This window comes from Apis dorsata, unplaced genomic scaffold (genome assembly GCF_000469605.1).
Source record: "Apis dorsata unplaced genomic scaffold, Apis dorsata 1.3 scaffold_65, whole genome shotgun sequence".
Classification (NCBI taxonomy): domain Eukaryota; kingdom Metazoa; phylum Arthropoda; class Insecta; order Hymenoptera; family Apidae; genus Apis; species Apis dorsata.
Window position 1 is genome coordinate 318,406 of NW_006263364.1, and position 13,098 is coordinate 331,503.

At 23.9% G+C, this 13,098-nt stretch overlaps 1 protein-coding gene across 1 annotated transcript; it reads right to left on the reverse strand.

The window, feature by feature from the left end:
• Positions 1-2,212: 2,212 nt before the first annotated feature.
• On the reverse strand, positions 2,213-10,844 carry LOC102681270 (sodium channel protein Nach-like). Its single transcript, XM_006609930.1, has 13 exons — positions 10,529-10,844; positions 8,640-8,767; positions 8,381-8,568; positions 7,279-7,429; positions 6,960-7,096; positions 6,777-6,870; positions 6,094-6,357; positions 5,885-6,014; positions 5,401-5,457; positions 5,123-5,252; positions 4,780-4,883; positions 4,155-4,427; positions 2,213-2,645 (listed from the first exon to the last, which is right to left on the reverse strand). Exons 1-13 carry the CDS (start codon positions 10,581-10,583, stop codon positions 2,620-2,622), a joined length of 1,737 nt encoding a protein of 578 aa, XP_006609993.1. The 5' UTR covers positions 10,584-10,844; the 3' UTR covers positions 2,213-2,619.
• Positions 10,845-13,098: the final 2,254 nt, after the last annotated feature.

Consider the following 13,098-nt stretch of genomic DNA (forward strand, 5'->3'; position numbering starts at 1 on the left):
ATATTAAACGAACTTAATGAAGCAAATATTTATTCCAAAACCGACATGCGCGATTTCAAATGAAATTTTCTAAAATTAAGAAAATTAAGAAAAAATAACGATTGTTTATCCAAACAATGAATAGAGAATAAAATTGAATTTACAGTTTTTGCCGCATCCGATCTCGTCACTTGTTCCATGCTCGTGTTTTCCGGTTTAGCAAGAGGTGTCTTTTGGTGTAAAAACGGATGGTTGGAGTTTGACGTGTTTATCTATTTACCTGTTGTCTCTGTTTCATCCAACGTCACAGTTTGGGCCACCATGTGTGTCACTATCGATAGGCTGACCATTATTTTTAGGTAATTAACAATTAAAAATTTCTAAATAATTAATAGATTAAAAACAAAATTGATAATTTATCAATTAAATACAATTATTCTTTTCTATTATAACTTGTAACCCTTTACTCGGCACTCACTTATCGATATTTACCTGTTTCGTAATTATCTAAGATGCGAGATCTCGTAATTTATTTTTTCTTATCTTGTTCTTAAAACTTATAATTACTTGCAAACTCGATCGTCCTAAACGTTAATCATCTCTATTCACCTTTTTACGATACTTAACGATAAGATGGAAGTTTAACAAGATTCTGGCTTTTCGATCGATAGCATGCCAAGATGCAGACCACCAAAGTTTTGCGATTATAGAATGGCGAGGAAATTGATGATTTTCTCCAGTTGTCTCGCCATTTTGCTTAATGTACCGTATTGTTTGATTTACACCTACAACGAACAAGGAGATTTGGTTACAACGAGTTTCTTTCATTCGTGGTGAGTAATAAAATATAGTATAGAGAATGGAAATAGAAATTTGTCAAAAGACATTTTTAATAATAGATTTTTTTTATTTATTATTTTTGCTCTAAAAAATCGATTTTTTATTTTTTTGAAATATAATTTAAATATTAATTCCATTGATTTTACGAATCAAATATTATTATTCTCCTTCTAATCTTAAAGCAAGCGAGAATAAAATTTAGAATGAATTTACAGGTTGTACAATCTTCAAAATTGGCTACAGTTCGTATTGCATGGTTTGATGCCCACTGTTCTCTTGTTGGTGGCAAATATAATCATGTGTCATTCAATCAGAAAAATCTTGAAACGAAGACAATTGGTATTGCGGCACAAAAATATACGGGAAGGAAATCGTCTGAAGGTATACAAAATAATTTATAAGTCGATTTTTTTTTATGATATAATCACTATGACATAGAAAATGATAAGAAATTTTAATTTTACAAGGAATATAAATAAAATAATATAATATTTCTATAAATAATTACCTTATCTTAGATTGATTCCAAAATACAGCTGTTCTTAATATATCATTAATCTCCATATCAAGTTGAATTAGAACAGGTGATTCGACATAGTTATTTATAGTATACAACCATTTATGTACATATATACGACTACTTATAAATATATATCTTCATATATTTCACGAATCATCTAAAATTTGCTCGCATCATATGTAAATTTAGTATATTTGTAGAAATTTCCACTATCATTTTTTATGCTGAAAAATGTATTAAATATACCCTGAATACACATTATGTGAATGGATGCTTTAATTTAAGATATTTGCACAGCTTGAAGGAATGTTTGATAGTAGTACAGACAACAGGAATTGTCTGTTCTACGAAAGTTTATGCTCAATAAATCAAGCATTGTTTAAAATTTATCAATAAATGAGATTTACATAAGGTTTTTATTATTTTGTCTATAAAGTTTCATTTATATTAATCCTTTATATTAATCGCTTTATTTTAATTGATAATTTTATCAATATGAATTTATTGCTTTATTTGATCAATATAATTTTTCAAAAAAGTTCTTTCCATTGATTTTTTGTTTCAATAGTTAGTTAGTTAGTTTAGTTAGTTAGTTAGTTAAATGTAAAAAAAAACTTATTGACTAAATTGAAGCAGCGAATATTTAAAATTCATCATCAAAATGTTTTTTAAGATGTTTGTAACTATAAAATTTTGAATATACCATTAATCATATTTTCATCTTATATTACCAATAAAATTACGATATCCTTCATTATTTTACAAAATATCATGTTTCTCACAAGTTCTTGAAACTTTCAATAACTTTTTCATTGCTACGCTTTTGCTTTGAGATTATTATATATTATTATATTAGATATAATTATTTTTCGATAATTTGTCTTCATTTATTAACTTTATTTTAATAAATTAACAAATTAAATAGAATTTAAATAAATTGACTAACGTGAACAAGGCTTAATTTTATTCATCACTTGAAGAAGATCTATAAACATAAATGTCGTCATAGTCATCATCAAAATTAGATCGTTACACATTCATTGAACAGATGTGAATCCATATATTTTATCGATTTACATTTATGATATACGAATTTTTCTCTCGTATATATTATTCCGATGCATATTATAGTTAATTATAGAATGCATTCAATCGTAAAAAATTGTTATTTTTCAGGATCAGGCACGAGTGAACGTGATGATGGTTGGCATCGTGTTTGTATTCCTTGTTGGTGAGGTGCCAACTCATTTGGCATCACGACTCAGTGCTTTGACGCTTCTCTATGGTGGAGATCCAACAAAAGTCTCTGAATATTATATGGAAACGTAAGTATTGCCTTTGAATAACATTAAGTATGAGTTATGCGATTATTATTACGATGAGATCTCATTTATTATTTTTTATTTGAGTCAAATCTTGTAAAAAAAAAATGGAAAAAATTGGAAGTTTCATTGTTTTTTATATACATTTTTTATTTTCATCTCTAACATTTCTTTCTAAAATCTATTATTTCCTGGAAATTAATTTCATGAACATTTTCATGATATTTTTTGTATTATTACTCAGAAACTAAGATCAATTACATTTTCTGGAAAATATTTAATTTCCACATCAAAACTTTCGATTCTTAAATCAAATGATTTATTTTGATATTTGGTCAATTTTTGATTTTTATATTAGCTTTGTAAATTGAAATTTTCAATAGTATTGTTTCTTGTGATATTTTATTATAACTTTTTCTACAAAATTAACTTACACGCAATGTATTATTAACAATATTATTAATATATCAATACATTGTGCATTATCTTAAATTGTAACCAAAATTTTTATTTATAATTATAATAAATTAATGTTATTGTACTTCAAATATTTTTGATTGAATAATATTATAAAATTTAATAATATATTATTAATTACATTTAAATTCACGTAATTAATATTCGCATATTCGAACAGATTTCGTATGTACGCTACTCTCTTGAACGCGATATCGAGTTCGGCCAATTTTGTGCTCTACTGTTTGCTAAGCCAACGTTTTCATTCACATTTGAAGCATCTTCTGACTGGCAAAACTAGGCAGGGAAGCAATAACATCAAAAACCACGTTTCATACGTGGTATGAGTCGAGTCCAGTGATATCGAAATAAATAACTTTGAATGTACTAACGTTAAATATTTCTAACTTTTTATCATTATTTTTTATTACTTTATTTTATTCTATCTATATCTATATCTCACATTTTTTAATAATAAAAATTATTTTATATTCATACTAGAATACGAAATCGATTCCATAGATAAGAATATATTTGATTAATAAATTTTTAATAATATATCAAATATCTATGAATATATGTATATCTACAATCTATATCTACGTTAGAATGAAATGAAAAAATTAAAATTGTACGATTATTTTTTAATTGCAAGGAAAATTTTGATCTTCCAGATTTTGTTGTTATACGCAAAAGTATATTATTTTTTCTCAAAATTATTTTTTCAAATTTAATTCAAATTTATTTAAAATTATTTGTACATAAACCCCAGAGCAAACAAAATTTATAAAATCAATGAAATTATTTTTAATTGATTTATAACACTTTAAAAAATTCCAATTTTAATAATTTAAATATTTCTAGAAAAGATAATTTTTACTTATTATTAAAATTTTGCATTTATGTTTCATTTCATTCTAACATTTAAAATAAATATATATAAAATTATCCTCTATTGTATAAAAATATAAATAAAATGAATTTTACTAAAAATTATTGTCATCCAAATAAATTAATGAATCACTCTTTATACATACTGAGTTCATAATCAGAATTTTTCCAAATTCGTTTGGGAAGTTGCTGATTCCATGCGAGGAAAATACGTTTATTCAGAGTTGACGTATTGTACTTCTTCAAATTTACATTCATCGGAACGGAGATGAATAATTTCGAAGCAGGCGGTACATCCACCAGTTGTGCTTTTTTCTTTTTACGAACGGAAAAAAAGTCAATTATGAAATAATAAAAGAATTCAACGAAACTTATCACCGAACCACCCAGGCAAAGTCCAAAGATTCCTCCGAAAGAAGCTGAAATATATTTTATAATTAATCTAACTTGCTAAATTTATATTGCTATATTCGTAACTTTCACATTTTAATTACAAATATTTTAAATTTAAATCATAATCTCGATTAAATATAATTCAAAAATATATATACACGTCTTAATCTCGATCTTAATCACGAACTTTCAAAGAAAATTCCCTCGTTCTCGCGTGTAAACTTCATCCTCTACCTTTGTTTTTTTAATCGAACTTCTAGAACTCGTGCTCGGTTTCACCAAGAAGCTTTAACTCTTCTTTATTCTTCTAAACGCGGCTCACTATTAACCAACGATAGAAAAGAAGGCAAGATGTATGAAATTATTATTTCATCTTACCGAGAAGGTTGTCCCATCCTAAGATAGTTTGCTTCCGGTACTCGAGATACGTGCCATCTCGAAAATAAGCGTACAGAAACGAAGTGTTAAGATTTAAGCCACGCCTGTAAACGATCAACACATTTTATATTTTATAGCGTAATTGAAAAAAATTTATTTATCTTTCTATGATTTATCTATTAAATGAATTGAATAAATTTAAAATAATACAAATTTTAATATCAATTATAGCTATAATTATTATATATTTGAATGATATAATTGATATTAAATTGTAATAAGATGTTCTAAACGTTCAATTATTATTTTTTTATAATAATTTTTGCTCTATTATTTAACTTACGTTATTTCAGAATCAAATTCCGCGTTGTTTATTGGTATCGATTCAGTAACTATTTCGTAATTTACATCGCTACATTGTGGAAGACAATCGCAATCGTTGATGTGCAATGATTGTATCTGCGACAGATTTCCTGTTTGAAAAATGAAAATAAAAATTTGCTTTAATCATATTAAAAAGATTATATTTTACAATTTTATTTTGATTTTATATCGAAGTTGTTTAATTCATTACTGCAAAAATGTTTACTGTAGAAAAATAAATATTCGTTATTTACTTACTCCTACGAGCCAGAATGCAATCCACATCCGTCAAATAACAAGTGCGCTCGTACGGATCTATTAACATAGCCAATGAATATTCGTAACTATGATAATTTAAATAATAATTCATAATAAGAATAATTTTATTTCTAATAAAAAGTATATTTAATCAAGAAATTCTATTATTGAATATGTTTTGTAATTCCATGTTAAATTGTTAAATTTATATCATTATTATTAATTATTTAATGATAAATGATTTACTTTTATATTATCATTATATTATCAGTAAAAGATTTTGAGTTCTTTTGTGAATATTTTATGAATTAATAAAAAATTTTTAATATTTATTATTAATAATTTCCTTATTGAATTCTTTTCTCTAAGATACAATTTTTTTTTTTTTTTCGTATTGGTTAACAGTTAATTTTAAGAATGTAATAAATCTATAATATTTTTGTAATTATTTTTTTGATGAAAACTATTTATATAAATTACTTACGATCATCAGGAAAAAAAAAGGGCAAACATCCACAAAAGCCATAAATTTTCTTCTGTAAACATTTCGAGATGCATGTCTGATAATTATATTTTTCTCCATCGTATAGTGTATAATTTATATCTGCAGGTAGCTAAAAACATAAAAAAAAATTATTTTTTATATATTTTTAATATATTTTTAAATCAATATTTTTAAAATTCTTAATTTGCCTCATCATCAAACAGGCACATCCTTTTAATTAGAGGTATATGCTGAAGATCTTTCGAGCTTTTTATTTTCGTGCCTGTAAGTGTCATCGACATTACATGGGCTGGTTGCAAACTCGCAGATTGTGCACCAACATCCGGATAATCTAATGGATCGTGGATCAAAATAGTGGCACCTACAAATTGTCTTACCGAACTTTTATAATTTTTAGCATCAATGTTCAACGCTACTGCCAAACCTATGTCACGTCCTGTTCCAGGTACATTCTGAAATTTGAGAAAATTCATATATATGATTTTATTTATTATTTTTTATATTATTTATTATTTATTTATTATTTATATTATATTTATTATTGAAGATATAATTATTAGAATAGAGTGAGAAAAGTTTATATTTATAAATTTTTTTAGCGAAAAGAAGAATGGATCGTTAGATTGAGAATTAATTTAAATCTTATTTCATTTTCAGATAATGATTGATTTAAGAATATGAATTGAAGAATCTTTACTTTGTTTGAATTAATTGAAATAAAAAAGTATTATTTTTTCTTTGAATATTGTTATCATTCATTTTTGTTCAAAATGATTTTTTATACATATTAGTATGTCATTTTTGATTTTAAATATTATGCATAATAAATTTTTGTAAGTTAATAATACTTTTTATTTTTTAAAGATATTACCAGAACGCGGTTAACACCTGGCAGAAGATCGGAAGAATTCGTTTCTTTGTTGTCAATAGCTCTCGTATAATTTGTTAACCAAGATAATTTATTACTAAAAAACATTAAAATCGATAAATATATTAATAACAATTGTAAAAATTAATTCATTAATAATATATAAAGTTAACAATATTGTTTTACTTGTAATCGATAGAATGATAATTAAAACCACAACAGAAACCCTCCTTCGACTTCACTATTTTGAAAATTTTACTACAATTGTAAAGTTGTCCCAACCAACCGCATCTCACTAACAACAGGTCGCAAGGTTGCATCAACTGCAAAAAGAGAAAGAAAAGAATATAAATTATTCTAATTTCCAAATTACTTACAATTTTTCTACTTTCTTTCATTTTTTAACTATATATTTTCATATTTTGTTTTACATAATAAACTATATATTTCATCGTTATTCAGAGTTATATTTTCATAAACAAAATGGAAGAAAAATATTATTCACCTCGAGCATAAGTTTCTCCACAGTGTAACCAAGAATGTCGAGGGCCCAGGACGCAGTTGCGTTATCGATCTCAATTTTGTCTGGTCGTATCAGTTTCATCAGAGAAGAGAACAATTTGTTAGTCATGTCTCTATTGAATCCATACATCAGCCTATATTAAAAGAAATTGTTTCTCAGAAATGTGCACATAGTAGAGTTCTCTCGTTATTGAATTCATGTACGCGTGAAATATGTTTGAACAACACTTCTTTTATTTCTTTTAATTTAAAATATTATACTAGGAATGTGATATTCAAAACTCTGAAACACTTTAAATTTCAAAAGATAACACATTTTATATATAATATTTTAAGATATCATTAATTTAATCTATTAAATAGATTTAATAAATAAAAAATTATAAATTAAAGATATTAGTAAAAATTAAAGTAGTAAATTTTTTCTTTCGCGAAATTGAATCGACAAATAGTAAATAGATAACTTTTACGATGTTAAAACGATTATCCATTTTTTCTAAATATTTTAACGAAGTTATAAATTATTATGAAACACAATATAGATCTATGATTCTCTTTCGAAAAAACTAATTTCACATAAGAGATATTATCATGAGCATTTCGTTATTACTTGTTTTGTCATTATTCTGCTTGTATACTATTTCTATAAATATATTATAATATAATACGTAAAACAATTTCTTTTTATTACATTCGTATATTTTTCTGAATAACACAGATCTAAATTTGTTGAGACACGTGCAACTTTTTCATAACATTAAATGATGATATGAATAAATTATAATCCTATTAAATGAAAAAGAATATTGTTTTTTTTTTATATATATACAAAGTGTTATCATTCGAATATTTCTAAAAGCAAAGAAAATGAAACAAAAGATAAATAGAAAAATTAAAAATTGAAATTGAAACTAAACAACCATTTTTTAATATTATTTCTATATAATAAATTTATAATGTTTTTATTCTGATAAAGATATTCTATAAATATTATCTAAATAATATATCTAAAAAGCTTTTATAGCAAAATGCAATTATAAACACTTTACTCACTATATCTATACGGATCATAAATTCTTACTTACAATTTTTGTGCGATCTTATCAGCGTGAGGTTTGTACACTTTGTTGTTGTTACATATAGTGATACCTGGAAAATGTAATTCCTTTATGGGATTCGATGTGTCAATTATCGTTACTGTAGGATTGTTCAAATAGTACAGCGATAGTCGTAACATCATTATTGCGCAAAAGATAATTGCTGCCACACAGATCTATGCATTAAATAAATATAAAAATTATTTATCTTGAAATTAAAAGATAATAAATAAATTGTTTCACTCACCGTTAACCAAATTATTTTATGAAAAGTCGTTTTGCCTATAATGATGTATCGAAAGCCATGTAGTGCTGTATTTTCGCAATAATTGCGAAAAAATGAGTTTATAGTTTGCGCAAATTTTGATAAACATCCTGAATTGAAATATTATTAAATCATTTTGAATACTACATATATTATTATATATACAATATGTATGATAATATTAAAAGTATCTTTTTGAAAACTTTTAAGAGAAAATATTTTTGTATATATTATTATACATTAATATTGAAATATTTATTAAAACTGAAATATTTATATTATAAAATATTTTAATAAATGCTAATATATTTTAATTCAGAATCATATCTCATAAATATATTTAAAATATATTTAAAAGAATATTTTTATAATGAGTTACACTGTAGAAATATTTACTGGATAGAATATCTTCATATATTTTTTTATTTAGAATTTTCTTATTGAAAGTAGAAATATGTGACACTAATTTACTTACTAATAAAACTACTTAACTTTCTAATAAAAAAAATGGTAAGAATATGAAATATTGAATATTATATATATGTTGTAGAAAGATCATTAACAATAATTAAATAAAACGAAGATTACAAAATTATTTTTTATAACAAATCATCTTTTAAACATTCATTAATATTTTTTTCCGCAAAAATGTTTTTTGTTTCTCTACATCGTGTTAATCATGTTAATCGTATTATGTAAATATCTTATCTATTACAATAATTCGAAAAAACTTTATTAAATACATATTAAATACATATATAATTTATAATAATTATAATTTTCTATTTATTATAAAATATATAATTAAATTTTTACTATATGATATAATTTAATATGTTTATATAAATAAAAAATATAATCATTTATTACAATATATATTTCATGTGAAATTGAAAGTATTCTGCCTTGGAGGATATTTGGAGAAAGAGAATATCAAATGTTAAGAGATAAACCAACGTGAGTAACATGAACAATAAGAGAAATATAGAAACACGGATAAAATAAAGATAATCCAAATTTATTATATATATATATATATTAGTGAAAACATTTTAGTCAAAAAAAAAAAAAAAAAAAGGAAAAACAAAAAAAACCAAAATAAAAAAAAAAAAAAAAAGGAAAAACAAAAAAAACCAAAATAAAAAAAAAAAAAAAAAGGAAAAACAAAAAAAACCAAAATAAAAAAAAAAAAAAAAAGGAAAAACAAAAAAAACCAAAATAAAAAAAAAAAAAAAAAGGAAAAACAAAAAAAACCAAAATAAAAAAAAAAAAAAAAAGGAAAAACAAAAAAAACCAAAATAAAAAAAAAAAAAAAAAGGAAAAACAAAAAAAACCAAAATAAAAAAAAAAAAAAAAAGGAAAAACAAAAAAAACCAAAATAAAAAAAAAAAAAAAAAGGAAAAACAAAAAAAACCAAAATAAAAAAAAAAAAAAAAAGAAGCGAAAACTGACATGAACCAAATTATGAAAAAACAAATATTCTAATAAAATTTTTATGAACTAATGCTAATGTTTTTAATATTAACCAAAAGATATCTCAAATTTAAAATTAACATTAGGATCAATCATTAATTAGTATCCATCAAATAAAAATGATTAATTCATTACGAAATAACAATAATTAATATAACTGTTGATAAATTCAATTATCTATTATTATCTATACAATTACACTTATTATTTATACAATTATTATTAAACAGTTTTAAAGAATATTTCAATATTCATATCTTAAGTAAATACAAATTTTCATTTCAAAATCATAATGAAAATTTAAATAGCTTTAAAATTTATTATTATATAATATAAAAAGATTCAAAATATTACATTACATAAAAATCTTTTTCCATTTTAAGTCAATTTTTACTTACCTTTCCTAAGTTTTTTCTTGTACAAGTTACGAGCATTCTGACATTTACTATTCATTCTATTATATATCTCAAATGAACCTTCTCAACACTCGTTACAAACATCCATCGAAAACTGAGCAAAGAAAAGAAGAACAAGCAAATGAAGATGTCGAATCGCGATAATGTCTGACACGCTTATATTACGTTGATTCTATCGGCATGTTTTAATTTCATTTTCCATCAATTTTGTTCGACGAATTCCATGAAATGTCATCAAGATCGCAGTCACTTATTTTGCGACCACTTAGGTAAATGACATGAGACCAAGTGGTTATAAAATATATATATATAAATATTATAAAAATATCGTATCACTCATAAGTTTTCAACATTAAAATAATAAAAAAAATTTTTTAATAAAATGATATACTTATTATTTCTTTATATTATATATACAAATATATATAATATCTAATATCCAACGATAACAATGTTATCCACTGAATGCGAAAAAAAAGATTTCAATGGAAAATTATATCAAAGTAAAAACATTTTATTATTCATATCAAAAATAGAAATTCAGGAAAAGAATTCATACAGAAATCGAAAATGTTTCATATTTCTATTGTTTCTCGCCGAGTTTCAATTATTAATCAAATTACAAAATAATTTGAATTATTATAAAAGAAGAACAAACAAGAAAAGAAAACAACGTGAGATAAAGAAAGAAATGGAAACGAATTCCGAAATTAATGCCATCTCTTAGAGCTACAGTATTAGAAGAACCGTGTAATATATTTAGAGTACCGACAAGAAATAGATCGAAGCGATATTTTAAATTTAAAACAATATGTTCTGAAATATCAACCAAGAAAGAACAATTTGGCAACGCCATCTACCACAGTAAACCGTAATTACATATATATTATTATTCAAAGATACAAAAAAAGAAAAACATCATACTTCATAATTTTCAAAATTGAGACGAGAATTATATTTATCGCTTAAATGAATAAAAAATTATATTTACGAAAAAAATAATCGCGCTCGCAGCCAATTAGCTCATATTATTTTGTATAAAATATGTAATTGTACCATCGATATGAATTGTACAATAATATAATTATATATTGTATATTAAATAATATGATTTCCCAGGTCCCACCGCTTGGAGGTTGCTGCGAATTGGAGACCCACCCTAACCACGACATCCCATCCACCCGCCATTAGCACGAAAATTTATTTATTCATATATAAATTCTCCTTTCGATGTCCATTTGCAAAACGTTCAAACTTTTGATCGTTGTGCAACACGAGCAACAAAAGAAGTTAAAAAAAAAAAAAAAACCGACGCGGAAGACTAAATCTGAAAATAAAATTTAAATTAAGAGACTTTTTATCAATATTTTAAACTTCCATCGGCGTGAAAATGAAAAATGATTCATGATAAAAAGCATGTGCAAAAAATAGAAAAAAAATAAGCTTCCCAAAAAGCACTACAACATTTTACTTATCTATTTATCTATAGTATCTACTTTTCTACAATACATTACTTTATTTATAATACTCTTGATTGTGCATGAACTTAATTCTAAATATATTTTCTTTAATCAATTATACAATCTTCCGTTCCTGTTAGAAATCCTGAAACGAACTTAAATTAAAAATATAATATTAACATTTTATTTATTCTAAAAGTTTTTTTTTCTATTTCTTATCCATATAAGAATTTAAACACTTTGTTCCTAACTCAGCTCTGATTAAACATCAAATAAATTCTCTTCGTATCGACGTTCATCATATTTACATTCACACTAATGATGACACACAATTTCCAAAAAATTTATGATACGACATAAAACCACATGAGGCAAGAAGAAAATGCAAATCAGTACCAATGATACCAATGATAGCTGGTCAACAAAGTCATGTAGCTATCAAATATCAAGCATTTGTAATGAGGAAATTAAGGAATTAAGGATAGCAAAATGATCATATTGCTTTGAAAAATAGAAAATGTTGATTTGGAAAACGAATCAAAGTAGGGAAAGCGAAGCTGCTTTTTTTAATAATAATAATAAGAAGAAGAACAGAACATCTTTTATAAATCCCACTTATCGAAAAAAAGTTAAATGTTTCCTACAACCTACTCTATCTAATATAAAACATTAGAATATTTATCCGATGATGAAATGTAATCCATTCCACATAATCCATTGAAAGCTGAAGGAGATTCCTGAAACAAATTATACAATAGAATTAGTGAAATAACAACAATAAAAAAGATAATTAATTTCTAACAAATGAGGATCACATATTATTTCCAATTATCCAATTTTCCAATTATTTCCAATTATTTCTACTTTTTCCTGTTTAGTTTATTCTATTTTTCATATTTCATACCTGTAACAAACTCAATTATTGAATTAGTAATTAAAAAATAATTTACATTTAAGAAAAGAAAGATTGATTACAAAAAAACAAATTATGTTAAATTATGTTTTGTCAAAATTATGTCAAAATGATGATAAGCAATTCATGATTTTAAATGAAAGATATTTATTGATAAGAAAGAAATACAATTTTTAACA